The sequence below is a fragment of the Equus asinus genome, chromosome 10 (assembly GCF_041296235.1).
Source record: "Equus asinus isolate D_3611 breed Donkey chromosome 10, EquAss-T2T_v2, whole genome shotgun sequence".
Taxonomy (NCBI): domain Eukaryota; kingdom Metazoa; phylum Chordata; class Mammalia; order Perissodactyla; family Equidae; genus Equus; species Equus asinus.
In genome coordinates, this window is record NC_091799.1 from 27,724,295 (window position 1) to 27,741,212 (window position 16,918).

General features: G+C 45.5%; 1 protein-coding gene across 8 annotated transcripts in view; it reads left to right on the plus strand.

The window, feature by feature from the left end:
* The window catches only part of ASTN2 (astrotactin 2), an 829,157-nt gene that overhangs the window by 189,464 nt on the left and 622,775 nt on the right, over positions 1 to 16,918 (plus strand). For all 8 annotated transcript variants that reach the window (XM_044778942.2, XM_070518865.1, XM_014830403.3 and 5 more), the window contains exon 3: positions 173 to 557. In XM_044778942.2, the coding sequence (XP_044634877.2) occupies positions 173 to 557 (385 nt within the window). The remainder of the gene's footprint in view (positions 1 to 172; positions 558 to 16,918) is intronic.

The window sequence follows — 16,918 nt, forward strand, 5'->3', positions numbered from 1 at the left end:
CCAGGTTTGGAAACAGCATCTCTCTGGCTTCGAAACTGACTGGTGGTTCCTGAGTCTCTATGAGGCCAACCCGGGGATCTGGGCTGGGTGTGGTGGACAGGAAAGTCCCCTCTGGCCCTCTAGCCCAAAGAACAGAGGCCCATTTGCTTGTCCTCCTTCCCTTCTGCTCCAGGGCGGTCTCATTGCGTTGCTGCTGCTGCTGCTGGTGTTCACCGTGGCGCTGTATGCCCAGCGGCGCTGGCAGAAACGTCGTCGCATCCCGCAGAAGAGTGCCAGCACGGAAGCCACGCATGAGATCCACTACATCCCGTCGGTGCTGCTGGGTCCCCAAGCCCGGGAAAGCTTCCGCTCCTCCCGGCTGCAGGCCCACAATTCCGTCATCGGCGTGCCCATCCGGGAGACCCCCATCCTGGATGACTATGACTATGAGGAGGAGGAGGACCCACCCCGGCGGGCCAACCACGTCTCCCGGGAGGACGAGTTTGGCAGCCAGGTGACCCACACGCTGGACAGCCTGGGCCGACCGGGGGAAGAGAAAGGGGACTTCGAGAAGAAAGGTGAGTCCTCCTTCTTGCATCCCACCTTCCAGGGGGCGTTTTGGGAAGCTGGGAAGAGGCACAAGAGCTGGGCAGTGGGGGTCACAAGCAGTGTCTTCTGGGCTAAGCCATTTTGGATTTATGGCCCAAATCTGATAACTCGGTTGAATTATCAGAGTTTATCTGCTCCAGTTCTTCGATAGTGATGGGAGAAAGAAAAGAGTGTCAGTTTTCCTGGAATTGGAGTTTTCAGGAGCATCAGAAGGTATGCAGTCCAACATCTCTCCAGTGATTCTTGATTACCTCCCTTGATGGCCTTCTCACTACTCAGGAAAGCGCTCATTGCATTTCCGGACGATGTTGACTATTAGAAAGTTTTCTCTTATACTGAGTTGAAATCTGTTTCCCTGGTCCTTCATGTCCACAAAGAAAGTGAATCTCATCTTTCTTGCAAAATTTGACAACAGAAAAAGACACCTATAACTTCTAGAAATCAATCTCAATAAACAATCCCAGTTTCTTCAGCTAGTCCCATGTGACATATTTTTTAGACGTTTCACCATCCTGGTCACTGTCCTCTAGATGCAGATTCTAATTTTTGTATCCTGGAGCACAGCATGAGAACTGACCCTCCTCTTCTTCAAGGTGGGAATGCTCGTCTGCTGAGCAAAATAGGAATTTCACCTCCTTCTTGCCAGCTGTTATGCTTCTGTTGATGCAGCTTGAGATCACATTTGTATTTTGCAGCTATTGCTGGCTCATACTGGACTTTCTGATGACTAAAACCTCTCACTCTTTTTCATATATGCCGTTGCAAAGACCCATTCCCTTTGTTCTGTCAGAGGACAATTGATTCTATGGACCTATGCAGAGGATGTGTTTATATCTGTCTTTATTAAGCGTCTATGGCTGTAGCTTGTTTATAGATGGATTTTGGCTATTTTCCTTTACATAAATGCTACAAAGTTACCAGGAAGGATTACTGATGACAGGTAAGTGAAAGCCAAGGAGAGGGTCCAAGAAGCAGCTAATACAGGCATGTTCTGCCCCCCACCCCCCATTCCTCCATCAAGCTCCAGATGGAGAACAGCAAACATCTTCAAAGTGGGGAAGTGGATTCGGGGGGTGGGTCACTGCCAATCATCCTGTTTGACCTCCTTTCCTTACTCCCTGCCTCCCTCCATTCCTTCCCTCCTTCCCCAAGCTGGAAGGCAATACAAATGGCAATAAAGAGTCTGAATTCAGGAGGAAGAATGATACAGAATTAAGTTTAGCATCCAGCATTACCAGCTCTGTGACCTTGGACAAGTCGCATACTTCTCTCCTATCCATGGGGCATGACACTAGCATTCTACCTTGCAGTGTGGTTGGGAAACTTAAATGAAATAACACATGTAAAGTGTCTGGTACCCAGTAAACGTTTAATACACCTTTCTGTTATTGTTATTCATACCATCCATATTTAAAGTCGTTATACTGTGCCAGACGCCATGATAGACCCTGGAATAGAGGTGAGGAACGCAGCACCTCTGCCCTTCAAGATCATTACAGTAATTCTCCTGGGAGAAAAATGGGGTGAGTAGGAGACTGAGGCCGAAGCTTGAATAGTCCTGGATCTCTCTGTGCCACACAAGAAGGATGTGACAGACCCAAGTAAGAGCCTAGATCCCTGTCACCAAGCTCCAGGCTCCTGGCCAGAAAGAAGCCTTGCTGTAGATAGCTGTCATGCTCAGAAGGGCCCATGTGACACAGAGATGATAGTTTGTTTAATTGGGAGTTGGAGCCTGCCTTCCAGATCCTATGCTCCTTAAAGAGAACACAGTCTTTCCATTCCAGCTACTGTGCATTTCAGCTGCCTGCCAAGCCTTTCTGAGTTACTCTTGTGGATGGGGAGTAGATACCTGACTCCTGTATGACAGAGATGACACAGGGGACAGAATTGTGCCAGATGCAGACGCTGCACAAGACGAACTCTCAAGAAGTAGGGGAAGTTGCTCGTGGCCTCCTCTCCCACTTGGTGTACCCCAGAGCCTGCACACTTTCAGTCCTACCTCCACATCATAGCTTAGAGATGACTCTTTCCCTTGTATTTTCTTTCAAGAACTCTATTCAAACAACAAGAAAGTGAGGCCCTTATTTTCTGAAATCTCAGCAGTAGCAGTGAGAGGCAGCAAAGAAAAGTGCAAAGAGAATGAGTGGTGCATGCATGAGAAATAAGACACAGTCCTGGCCATGCAGCCTAGTGGAGCTGAGGTGAGCAGACTGATGTTGAACCTTGCTCCTCAGTTCACTGGCTGCATGGCCTTGGGCAGAGCTCTTAGCAACCCTGCATATCCATGCCTTCATCTCCCCTGCATTCATCTGACCAAATTATTTTTTTCAATGTTCCTCCAAGTAGTCTTTAAAACAAAGAGAATTTGAAATAACAGAAAGCATTCATATCATACTGTATCCCAGTCACCCTTAGCTTTGATAAAGCCAGGAGAGGGAGAAACGTAGGCAAGAAGAAAGTAGAGGGCACACTTTTCCTGACTCCAGGCAGTATACCGGTCACTCTATCCATGAGGTGACTACTAGGGGCTGTTCTTATGGCATTATGGTCCCTGAGGACCTCGTCCTCCTGGCCTGGACACAAGAGGGACAATCCCACTGGCAGATTGCAGATCTGACAGCAAGAGCTCAGACCAAATGCATATTCTGTTGTCTCAGCTGGCCCTTGGGAGAAAACCATGAGGCTCTCTCTTTTATGGGTGACCTGGGCACAGCCATGCATTTTGTCAAGAGTGGGCGGGTATTCAGAGGCTGGCCAGTCCATACAAAAAGTAATCCCACACCCCTTTGAAGTGACATTGCCAGGGGCCACTCCCACTTGCACATTTCACACTTAAAAATTTGCCTATAAATTCAAGCTGCTTCAACATACCTGAGCTCTGTCAGCCTGCTTTTCAGCTTGGACCTGCAAATAACAGAGGGGACAATCTGTGTTGAACAGAAGGAAGAAGTTTCATTACCAAGCGACAACTGCTTGGGTTCCCAGGCCCCAAGAGCATTGTACTGAGCAGCTTTGACATTCAGCTGATAGACATCCATGTGGCTGTACCTTTTGTTAAATACTGAAAATTTTCTGTGCCCATTGATAAGTAGCTCACTGCCCTGAGCCCCTCCCCAAGGACCCTCCTGACATCTCCACTGTCAGGAACAGAGTGGCTTTAGAAGGCTGCTCCAGTATGATGGCTGGCATCCCGTCCTGCTCGTTAGTGCCTGTGCCTTAGAAGGTCTCAGGTATTGTGAATATCACCCCTGGTATCGCCTTAACAAGTTGCTGAGAATTTAATCATGTCAATATGAGAATGCTCAGCACTGTGTTTGGTACATAACAGAAACTTGATAGATTTTAATTCAGTTCTCCTTATCTGTCCTTAAATTTATGTTTCCCTTCCCTGAATATTATGCATGGAAGCTTAAGGAAATTAAAATGGCAAATTTATCACTTTATCAAGGGATAGGGTAGGGGATGGCTGAATGGATATTGGATTTTCTTAATTTTGTTTTATTATGGTGAAATAAATGTATGCTCTTTGTAATAGAAGGAAGAAAAGGAAGGAGGGAGAGAGGAAGAAAGAGAGAGAGAGAGAGAGAGAGAGAGAGAGAAAGAGTTATATAAAGCAATAATTGAAAGGCCTAGCCTTGTCTTCCCATCCTATCCCAGTGACAGGATCCAAAGACCAATCCTTGATAAGACAATAGTTTGATTTATATTCTTCTAGCATTTTCCAATGCATACATTTCTGGATGTATATATGGTGTATATCTGGATGCACATGTATGCTAATGGGGCCATCTCCACAACATATATCATTCTGTAGCCATTTGATAGTTTACTAGATAAACAATGTATGGAAAGCATCTTTCTATGTCAACCATGCATACCTATCTCATTCGTTTTGGATCCCATGATGTGAACATACCGAATACACCAACATTCACTTTACCATCCCCTGTTGTGGACCATTATCTCAATTTTCTGTACTTACAATGAATGAGTAAACATCCTTGTACGCTTGTGCGCACACCTGTATATATTCTTGCAAAGTGTGAGACCGTTTCTGTAAGACAGTTGCCTAAAAGCAGAATCACTGCCTCAAAGGGTGCACATTACACATTTGGAATGACAAATTACACATTTGTAATTTGGTAGGGACTGCCGTATTTATTCATTTTTAAAATTAGTTTTATACACTCAAGGTGGGGAACATATACTCTCCCACATAGATCTACACAAACAACCCATGGCCCCATCACATTCATGATCCGTATATTATCACGGACCCTTCGGGTCTTATCTATATAGTTGCTATCATTTTATATGTACAACTTTCTCTTTCAATTTTTTCTTTTCTAACTAACATTGGTCCACATTCTTTTCTTTGCCAAAAGCCATTCCTCCTAGTTACCCTGAGTAATGGTTCTTTTCATGAAGTGATACAGAATAAAGGCTTTTCTTTGCTCCCCTACTTCAGTTCAGGACCTAGGGTGGAGGAAGGAAAGAGAATGGCATCGGATACCAGCAGTGGCCCACAGTGATAGATGGGGAGTCTTGGTCTCTGACATGGGGCTGGTAGGCTAACCCTTATTGTTGCTCAGAATTGCAGACCAGAAAATCTCGAGGTGGGTGGAACCCTTGTTGAGAGGACGGAGAGGAAGGGATTTTTATTGAATGAGAAGCTCTGTAAGACCCCAGCTGCTGTCCAATACATTATCTCGTTGAGCCATTTGTAATTAACCCTGGGGGGAAGGTGGCTGGAAGGCCTGGCTTGGAAACCAATGCTGTTGATGTTGTTGCTGCTACTGCTCTTGATGACAACTGACCTCTACTTATTGATAACTACTGTTCTGGGAACTCTCCGTGAATTATGTCACTTCCACCTCACAATAACCCTATGAGTTATTTACCAATATTGCCCCTACTCTTCCATGCAGGAGACTGAATCAAAGAAGGGTTAGGTAACTTGTCCAAGGTCACACAGCTGGAAAGTGGCTGAGCCAGGTTAAAACTCTAGCATGAGAGCTCTCATGGTAAGGGGCCGGGCTGGGGAGTGAACACACTAGACCATACAGAATTTCATGATCCTTGGGAAGGCCCCGATCTCTTGCAATCCCAGGGATAGCTAAAGCTTGGCAAACGTGAGACTTGCTTCCTCCGCAAATCTGGGAAGAAAAATAGATAATTAACGTCTTTTCTCTAAGGCAGGAAGCTGCTACATAGTAATTCTGAGCTTCTAAATTGGCAGAAGGGAGATCCCAGTACTTTGGAGTGTTTTGAGTGGTCCCCAAGGGTGCAAGGAGCTCATGTTTGGTGTCAATAAAGCACTGTAGAATGATGGAGAACTGAGAAGCTGTTTATTAACTCACCCTTCTGACACCCCCTGTGAATGTCATGTAAATGTCATCTTTGTTCAGTGTTTTCTAACATTTCAGAGTTCCTTCATAGTCAACATCTCATGCAATGCCTTCTCTTGGTGTTCAGACTTCTTCACACAGAGGCTCTAGCCTGTTTCCAGACCCCTCCCCTTCACCTCTGCTCATCCATGCCCTCTTCAAGCCACGTCAGTCTTCCTGACATCCCCAGAACTCCTCATCCTCACATACCTTCCTGCTTCCATGCCTACCCTCCTCATCCATTCTCCACACAGCAGCCACTCTGTTATGATCACTCTGGTTCCAGAGTTCCCACTGCTCTTGACTCTCACCTTCTATGCTCTAGCCACAATGGCCTCTTCTCTGTTCTTCACCACAGGCCCTTTGCATATGCCATGATTATCTTTCCCTGGAAAAATCTCCCTCCTTTCCTCCCTAGTCTGTCATGGCTGACTCCTCTTCATCATTCTACTCTGAGCTTAAACCCCACCTCTTCAGACAAAGCTCTTTTCTCTAGGAGTTCTCCTCTTTTGTCTTCTATCAACTCCCTTATTTGTTTCTGTAATAGTACTTTTTTATTGTTTGGATATTTTTATTAAATAGTTTAATTCTCTTACTAGACTCAGAGTTCCATGAGATCACGTGCCAGTTCTGTTCGGTTTGTTCTGTGCCTAATAGAGTGCCTGGCACATAATAGGTGTTAAAATATGTGTTGGGTCAGTAGTTAGAGGAATGACTAAGTTAACGAATGGATAGATAAATATCTTAGTCCTTCCCACAGGCTCATAACCTCTGCGTGAACTCCTTACCCATTTCCTGAACTGGACAAAACTTGTTTAGTATTTTCAAATCAATGATTTGTTGAATCTTCCCATCCATATCATAAGTAAGAAATTATCCTTATCAAAATTTAGAGATCATCTCACAGTTACACAGCTAAAAGTAATGGAGTCAGCATTTGAAACCAGCTTTGTCTGATTTTAGTGATTCCCAAACCTAAGCATATTCTGAAGATGACACAATATGCGTTAATCTGGTCCATTTATTTGAGCAAGAGAGGTAAGATGTGGGCTTGGAAGCTAGCAAGCTGTCTCCTAGAGCTGTGCTTATCAAAAATGTTGAACGCCAACCACAATGAGAGACATATTTTACGTCATGGTCCCAAAAACACATGCATGTGAATATGTGTGCGCGCACATCTTTAAAATAGGTTTTGTGAAAGAATACTTACCCTTGTTACCCGTGGCATGCTGTGATATTTTCTATTCTTTTTATGTCCTCTTTTTTTCTTTCTTTCTTTTTTCTTGAGGAAGATTAGCCCTGAGTTAACATCTGCTGCCAATCCTCCTCTTTTTTCTGTGGAAGACTGGCCCTGAGCACACATCTGTGCCCATCTTCCTCTTTATGTCCTCTTTTTAATGGCAGTATGAACCACTGAATTGATTTATGCGTGGGTCATAACCTGAAGTTCAAGGATCTGTCAAGCCTGAAAAAAGCTATCTTACATTGTGGGATCCACAGGGGGACAGATTCCTAATCACTGGATCTGTGATATCTTCTTGGAGCTACTGCTCGCCCGGAGATCGGAAGGATAAAGCTAATTCAAGGGACTCTGGGTAAGGGGTTGATGGAGGAACTGGGAATGGTGCCTGAGACAGGCAAGGCCCTCCTGATGGCTTTATGTCTTACCCCGCCCCGGTCCTGGACCAACCAATTGGTGTCTTCCACTCAACCCTATGGAACACTGGTCCCATCATCTCCATACTTTCCCCTGAAGCTGCATACTGACTCTTCAACCTTCCCTCCCAAAGGACCTTTTATGTCTTCCCTGTATTCTTAGGATACTCTCTCTTCCCAGCCCACCCCTCAAAAGAGTTCTTCCCCCTGCTCTCTTCCTAGGAAACACCACCATCCTTTAAGCCACAGCTCAACACCTCCCTCTTCCCAGCTGTCCTGAAGCCCCAGATGGAGGGTCTCAAAGAGCTTGGCAAAACTCGCTTCCTCACAATGGCTCCCATTATACAGTGCCTTGAGGATGCTGCCAGGGCTACCTGGGGACAAGAGGGGAGCATAATGTGCAGGATTGCTTTAACCAGAGCAGGACACTTTAAACTGGTTCACACCTTGGGGGTCCACATAAGATTAGTTTTGAAAGATTGACTCTCTAGCATGAAAAGAAGAAAAGTCTGGATATGACTTTCTTACATCAAACTTCCCTGACTTCATTTAACCAAACTGCCTCTCCCTTTTCCTTGTTCAAAATGCTTTTTGGAGTCTGCATTGTAAAACGTCCCAGAGGCCCTTTGATGTGCCTCTTTCTCCTCCGCACCTTCATCAGCCGTCTCTAGAAAGAGATGGGCTGACAGTTCCACCCCTGCATCCTTTCTTTGGGTACACCTCTCCCTCATGACTCAGCCATTCATTCACCAATTCAGCGGCTTATTTAACAGATATTTACTCAGCTCCTACTGTGTGCAAGTAAGAGATAACGCCAAAGATACAAAGCAAAATGGGAAATAGTTTTCTCCTAGAAGCTCACAGTTTAGAGGGGTATAAAACAGTAATAGCCGCTTTATTTTATGTGCTCCTTTAACATTTATAGAATGGCTTCATAAACATTCTATGATAACTCTCTGTGTTACTGAACCCTTTTGAGAGACAAGGAAGCTTACTCAGGCTCAGAGAAATTAAATCACTCACCCCCACGGCAAAGAGCAAGCTTGGTGGTGAAGTTCTACTTAAATCCACATCTCTTGAGTTCAAGTTCACTACTCTCTTCGTTTTGCCACATGGCATTTATCCCTGCAGCATCCTGAATATCATTGTGCCAACAACTTGTTACGTCCACATAGCCCTCCCCTCTTAATCTTAAAGATCAGAAACTCCTCGTCTTTGGAAGTATTCAAACAAGACTAGGTAGCCGTTTGTCAAGGATGGTGTAGCAAGGTTGGCGATGAGACACAATAAGTCATCCCTTCTAATTCTCAGATCATAAAATGTGAACTTAATCTGTTTCCATTCTGTTTTCTTCTTAGGACTTCTTAGAAAACAAAAAGGGACAAGACCTGTGTTTGAAAAAATAGGCTTCTGAGTACTAGCCACCCTGGAAAGTATTCAGAATTGAGGAGTTTTCTTTTTTTCTTTTCCTTTTAACTCCATCTGATGGACGAAGCAAATGCAATTGTAGAATGGCAGAATGTTCGCTTTTGCTCCGATTAATTGTAGCACATGGTAGAGTTAACAAGGCTATGAAAGACAGACCCCGGCTCTGCAGCAATGCTTTTTGGCTTTGGTTTCTTGGCTCCACCCCTGCTGGGCATTGGCCCTGGAGCCTAAACGCCTAGGTTTGGCAAAGCCGGAGGGAGCGGTGCCTCCAACAGGCGGGAGCTCGGCATCCCCAGACAGCCGGCCTCTGAGCTGTCTCCACACTCTCTAAAATAAGATATAGACAGAGATTTGTCATGGAATCACAAACAGGAATGTCACCAAAGCTGTCACCAGAGCCCCTTAAAATGTCACTTCCCAGCATTAATTGCCATGATAGCAAAACAAACGGGTGTTCTCTGAGCATTTGCTCTTCCTCCTCCTCCCTCATGAGCCTCTCCCTGTTTCCCTATCTCCCTTTTCTCCCTACTCCCTCCTCATTGTCCCTGGCGACCCTCGGGGCATTCTGACTTGATTAGACTGTGCCCAGCAAGGCAGCCCCACTGCACACTGACAGATGAGGGTGAAGGAGGTTTGATAAATGTCAGGGCTGAAAAGACTGTTCCCTGATTGATCAGACCTGGAGCAATTTCCCAGCAGTCAGGGACTCTGTATGCCCGTCCTGGCCTCCCTTAGAAATGGCTGGAAACCCCCCGGGGGAGGCCTGGCTGTCACACAGAGTCCATACGGCTCAGCCTCATGTCTCCCACAAGGACCCAGTCTGCTTTGAGCTTCAACATCCTCATCCACCTTGGGGATGCGATAAATCGCCACCCTTACTGACAATTATGATTGATCCTTATTTTTCTTGTATTTCAATTACAAAAGTTATGTGTTCATTGTAGAAAACTTAAAAAAATAAACAAAAGGGTAAATCAGCAGTTTTTCATAGCCATAGTAACTTTTTACAATTTTTCCCTACTTTTTCTCTTCTCTTTTGCATATTGAAAGCTGAAAATTTATTATTTATATCTTGTATTTTTATTGAATATTATATCCTAAGTATTTCAATGTTTATCCTTCTATTTTATAACTGCCTCACAGTTTGTTTATAGATGGACAATTCAGTTGCTTTTTTTTGTTATTTTGTGTTCATCAGCATCAATCCTTTTTGGGTTTAAATTTGTTTTTTTCTTCATTCTGTATTGTCTCCTCAGAGTCTGTTCCCAGGAGTGGAATTACTGGGTCAAATGGTCTGTATTCTTTAAAGTTCTTGATTGATTTTAGCTCAACATCTCTGTGTCAGGAAGTCTTGGTAGACATTTGCTAAATAAGGAAACATTTGTTCATCTATTTTTTCATTCATTACTTCAACAAGCTTTAATTAAGTGCCTACTATGTGTCAGGCACTATTTAAGACTCTAAGGATACAGAAGGGAATAAAATCTATACAAGTATATTTCTATTGAGCTTACTTGCTAGTGTGAAGAGACCATAAACAAATGAATAAGAAAAAAACTATATTCATATAAAATATATATAGTTAAATGTAAAATATAAATGTTATATATTTTATAAGAATTAATATATAATTATATAAATTTATAAACGTTCTATATATAAAATATCAAATCATGATAATTCCAATTGGGGAGAAATAAAGGGAGGAAGGGAGTTAGAACCTTCAGGAAAGGCCTCACTGATGTGGTGACATTTGAGGATCAATCTGTGGTAGATGAAGAAGTAATCCATTTAGATATTTGAGGAAAGAGCTTTTCAGGCAGGGGGAATAGCAAGTGCAAAGGCCCTGTGGTATCACTGTGCTGGGAATGTTCAAGGAATAGAAGACGCAGCATGAGGATGAGAGCAGTAGAGTAAATTGGGTCAGAGAGACAGTGAAAAGAAGGCCATGTAGAGCCTGGTAGGTAAGGATGTTGGTTTTTGCTGTGAGTGAGATGAGAAGCTGTTGGAAAAGAGGGAGTTCATTTCTTACAAAGGCAGTGAACAATTAGGGCCAAAATGAGATGGAGGGATTTAGGCATGGAGTTGATTTCAGAAGGGAGGATGCTGGGGAGACCAGAGAATGGAGGTTGTTCTCTGGAATCTCACGGGTGGAATTCAGCCCCGGGCTAGGTTTGTTGTATTTGCATACAGAGTATATTTTACATTTTTCAATTAGGTTGTCAATATGTGTAAATGAGGACATTTCGCATCACAATCCACATTTCTGCTTCACGTGATTATTGGAGGATCTGGGAACCCAAGGTCTTCCACCACTGGCAGGAGCTGGATTTATCTTTGGTTGCAAGACGAGTCATATTGGCTAGCCTGGATGGACCAAGCTCTGTGATTAGCATTCAATAAATATTTACACATTGAATCCTCAAAAGAGAAAATGGTGTGGTCAGTGCCTCTAATTGTCCCTTTATCAGATGTGGAGACCAGAGCTGGGAGAGCTTAGGTTACTTGCCCAGGATCATGTACGTGTTTTGTGTTAAAGCCAGGATTTGTACTTGTTTATGTGACCTTGAGATGCTCACTTGTCACCAATACTCTGCTGCCTTTAGTGTTGGAGAAGACAGGGAGCAGGGATGATCAGAAAACAGTCTCAGGCCTCATGGAGAAAGAGCCATTGTTAGAATATAGTAAGAACTGGCACATAGTTTTGGCCTCCAGTAGCTCTGCTGAACTCATGAACCCGTGTGTCTCTCTCTGCCCCCCTTTTGCCTCCATCTGGAAATGACCTTTCTTGATCTCCTAACCTGTGCGTGCCCATGGCTTCTGCTGCCTCACAGCTTCTGCTGCTGGCTCGTCTCTGATCCTCGTGAGATATATGCTCTCTCTCTCTGTCTCTGATTATCTTCTGTGTCTCTTATTCAAACACCTCATTAGAGAATTTGTCATATCCAATATTGACTATCCTCATGGGCAGATCCTCACCCACGCCACGTCGCCATCCACAAGCTAACCTGGGGCTGTCTGCCTCTGCTCAGACGTGGAGCTCGGGGCCCATCAGCTTTGCCAGGACGGTGGAGCCTCAGAATTCCCAGCCAGGCGCCTTCAGGATAATGAAGCACCTGCAGCTACTTTTCACGAAAGCAGGCATCTGTGGGTATGGCAGACCCTCAAAGCATCATATTCTCTCCAGAACAGTGGGGAGTCCATCTGCCCAGAGCAAGGCTGATGTGCCTTGCTTCAAAAGAACATGGTTTGTGGATAGCTCAGTTTAGCCAAAGAGATAAATCAGGCAGCGAGCGATTATTTTCTTCAACGGTTCTTTATTTTACAAAAGCATTCACCACCAGACCCTTTTCGATATCTAGCACTCCACCAGCGCATGTAAAAGAGGATAGGATTTAACCAGCTTTAACTTACCAAAATGTTTAAAGTCACGCGAGTCTATAAACCAAAGCAAAACCCTAATGGCAGGGCTTTCTGGGAAATGGCCTGCAGTGGGATGATGGGTTTGGAATGGGGCAGACATGGCTGTGAATCCTATCCCCACATAGCACCTTGATCCTGGCCGAGTTAACTAACCTATTTAAGTCACAGATTCCTCCTCTGTGGAAGTGGTTTAATAATGCTGTTGGACTCCTAGAGTTGTTTTCAGAATGAGATACAGTAATACACAAATAGCCTGGTATAAAAGCCATCCACCATAAATGTTAATGGTCTTGGGAAAGTCATATCCCCCGCCTGAGCCTCAGCCTTCCCATCTGTCTAATGAGCATGTTGGACCCCTCTAGGTCTAAACTCCTATATTTTTCGGTTTCTGCTCCTTTCACCAGAATCCCGAGGCTGTGGATGTACATAGGGCATGGGACCAGTGGAGGTAGGACTCAGTGCCACATGTCTAGCTGGCACAACTAATGGTGTGTGTGTAGGGGGACAAGCTATTAGAAAAACCAAGAGGTCTTTAAGAGGAAGAGAGGAAGACTTTTTCTCATGCAAAGCCTTGTCTCCTCGTGCCTCCTTGTACAGAAATGATGCAGAAGGAGAGGGGCGCCAGTAACTAGCTTTCTAACCGAGCTAATTGGTGGCAGAGGCCAGACTCAAGCCTCTTTTTTCAGCCTCCTGGCTCCAGGACTGTTCCGTAAGTGTCCCAAGGAGGTCAGCAGAGAGAGATATCACTTGCTCATCATTTCCCTTGTGGGTGAAGCCTTCAGAGACCAGATGCATCCACTTCATTATAATTGCCATAAGTGCCGCCTGATTGGCGCTGTTCATCACCCCAGGAAAGCAGCCTCGCCCGGTGGACAGACAGGCAGCCTGCTCTGGCTCAGCACAGCTCCGTCCCCTCCAGCTGTGGCCTTGGCAATGACTGCGTGTTGTACGGACGACTCTCCTTTGGGAGAAGAGATGCAGTGGGAGACAGAGGGCAGGGCACTGAAGTGGGAGTGAGGGAGCCTGCCCTCTTCCGTCAACATGCCACGTGGCCTGAGTTCAGCTTTCCTCTTCCTGGGCCTCAGCCTCTTGGTGCATGATCAGGCACACTATGCGATCTCAACACTGTTACTCAGTTCTTAACTTGTCGGTCATCTTGGGACAAAGGTGACATTAATATTCTAAGAGGGGAAGGTGTTCTTGAGTGTTAGGTTGGTTTGGTCCTGGGATCTGGGTGTCGTCCTGGGGACGCTGGTGGAGAAAGCAATTTCTGCATTGTAAGAAATATTCTCTGTAAAAGCAGGAACCTTCCCTCCCATAGTAAGAAAATGAGGTTTGCCTTCTATAAAAGGGCCAGAGGGTGGTAGAGAATGTTCTGATCTCAAGGGCAACATTGTGTAAGCCCCAGATTGTCTATGCGTGGGTTTGAGGCAGGGGGCTGTGGATTTCTTTCCAGAAGTAACAGAGTTAGGCCTGGCAAATCAGGAAAGACTTTGTGGGAGAGAGAACCTTCAGCCAGAGTATTTAAGGCCGAGAAAGATCCAAGAGGGAAGGTGAAAGGATGGAACTACGATCTCCTTAGAGCAGGGGGGTTAGGCCTGTGGGCTCTGGAGCCGGGCTGGCCCATAACTCCTGATACTTTCTGATGTTTACTGGCCATGCATAATCTTGGACGAATGAGTGAATGTCCCCGTCTCTCACTGCCCTTGTCTCTAAAGTGGGGAAAATCAGAGAATGCCTCTCTGAGTTGTTGTGAGACTTAATGAATTAAGACATGTCACCGGACATGGCAGAGTGATTTTTACAAAGAAAAGTCTCGCTGAATGTTAGTTGTGATGGTGTGTTGAGAGTCCTCTGCAAATAGATTAGGCACTGGATTCACGACATCATTTAATTCTCACTACTCCAAAATTCCTGCATTCGTTCATTTACCAAATACTCATTAGCACAGGGCAGGGAAAGTGACTGGATGTGCCCTCCCTCCGAGATTTCACGCTCTCATGGGGAGACAGACTTGAGACTTGAGACCCAAACTCAATTTTGGCACAGTTACTAATTCTACTAACACAAAGCTGCCGAGAAGGAAATGGACCGAGTGCTCTGGGAGGGGAAAGGATGCACCTGGCCTCAGTTTGGCTGTTCGAGAAGGCCTTTCTGAGGAAGCAAGATTTCAGCTGAAGTCAGAAGGATACGTCATGTTCAGCCAAATGAAGAGCTGAAGAGCAGAGGAAGTGACTTTTGCAAAGAAAACGCTTGGCCCATTCAGTGACCCAGAGGCCAGTGTGACTAGAACACAGTGAGGGGGACTGGGCCAGACTGTTCTATTATACTTAGATGGGGAAACTGAGGCATGGCAAGCTGAAGTGGCTTTCCAGAGGTTACCTATCTGGGATGGAGAGGTTGGGGTCTGCCTGAGATGAAAGCTCTTCTTCCAGCCCCACTTGGGGGAATACCATGGAAGTTGACTCTGGTTTGCTTTCACAGGGAATAGAGAACATCCGTGTCTGAGTCGAGGGATGGTGTAGACGGAGGGAGAGCAGTGACTTAGAAGGTGGTGGGGCAGGCCTGGCATGCCCAACTGAGTTTGGACCTTATCCATTCTAATTCCCCTAGGGTTATAGGGTAGAACTGGATTAATTTCAAAAGAGCCCTCTCTGTGCTCCAGGGTTTAATATCTCCTGTGTGTCCTGGGTCATCCTTGGCATCGGAATGCTGTGCTCAGATCAATGGTATAAAGTGTTTTTGGTTTTTCATAGTTCTATATGTGTGTGTGTGTGTGTGTGTGTGTACTTTTCTTCCCTGAAGCAGGCTGAGTTCACTGAGGGAAATGCATGGGACTTCGGTGCAATCTTATTTTTTTGGAAGGCATGCAGAACAAAATCATTTCTCTCCCTGCATAAATATGCATGAGGCTGGCCTGCTCTCTCCTCCTCAGGAAGCGTGGGTGGTGGAGGGAGAGAGCCCCATGTGACTGGTGTCACGGCCCTGCCCCTGGCTGCTGGCACCCCATTAATCAGGGGGGAACAGCAGCCTCGTGAACCGTGAAATTGGCAGCCCCCTGACAGCTCTGGGGCCCAGTCGAGCAGGGACTCTATTTCACAGCTGGGAGGTGGCCGAGTTGGGTAGGGAAGGAGGGTGTGAGGATCAGCAGGCCAGAGCGACCGCGCTCCCCTCTTGGCCTTCACAGACCCCAAACGAGTCTTGCTGAGAGGGCATGCATGCGTCTTGATTAAGGGGTGACACGGGGGGAGAGAGAGAGAGGAACCAGCAAGAGAGGGAACACAATGAATGATAATGGCCATCCTAACAGATACTGGGTGTCTGCTGTTTACGGAGTTCCAGGCACTATGCTGTGTAACTCGTATGCATTTCTTTCTTTAATCCTCGTGCTTATCCTACGTGGGGTCATCATGAGCCCCATCTAACAGAGCAGGAAAAGTGAGACTCAGAGAGGCTGTTTCCAGCTGTAAGGTGTAACAGAGCCAGGACTGGGACCTGTGTTGCTCCGGAGTCTGTGTTTTGTAGCCACTCCACTCCCCTGCTATCTGTCATGCTATGGAAACAAAAAAGCAAGAGAGAAGTGTCTCATCTGTTCAATGTCCATCTACAAGGTGTACATTCCACACAGAGACTCAAGTCACTGTGCCAAGGGCTGGGGTCTGGGGGATTAACGTCTTTGACAAGTTCATGTTGTATGAGAGAGATTTGAGTAAACAGGTAGGCACAGCAGTAGGACATAGATTTGAGAGTGTGGCCAGATACAGTCTTAGCTCTGACATTTGCCACCTCTGTGACTTGGGACAAGTTATTTAACCTCTCTGGGCCTCAGTTTCCCCATCTCTGAAACAGGTATGTGAGCATACCTAGATAAAAAAAATCACTGTGAAAATTAAATGAGATATCCCACGTAAGGTGTTTAGAACAGTGCTCAGTGCATAGTGAGTAGTCCATAAATTATTGCTGGGAAGGTACTAGAATATGCATATAAAGAGGTATTCTAGGAGCACATGGGAAATAGCATTTAAAGTACGGAGGATGCCAAGGAAGGCTTCTCTCAAGAGGTGACATATGAGCTGAATCTTGAAGATAAGAAGTTCCTCAGTTAACCCAAGGGGCAGGGAGAGGGGATGTGCAAAGGCCCTGAGGTACACAAGAAAGAATGGTACATTCTAGGAACAGCAAGAAGTCCAGAATGACTGGAGCAAGGGGACATGCACAGGAGGAGCAGACTGGAGAGGGAGACAGGGGCCACATCACAGGGGCCTTGGAGTTTATCTGGAAGGCACTGGCAGCCACTGAAAACTTTAAAGTAGGGAGTGCCATGCACAGATATTTTTCTTCCCAGAAAGATTATTAAGGTGGCGGCCTAAGCGTAGATTAGAATAAGGCTGCGAGATCGATGGGAAAGACACTGTGATCCAAATGAGAGATGAGGA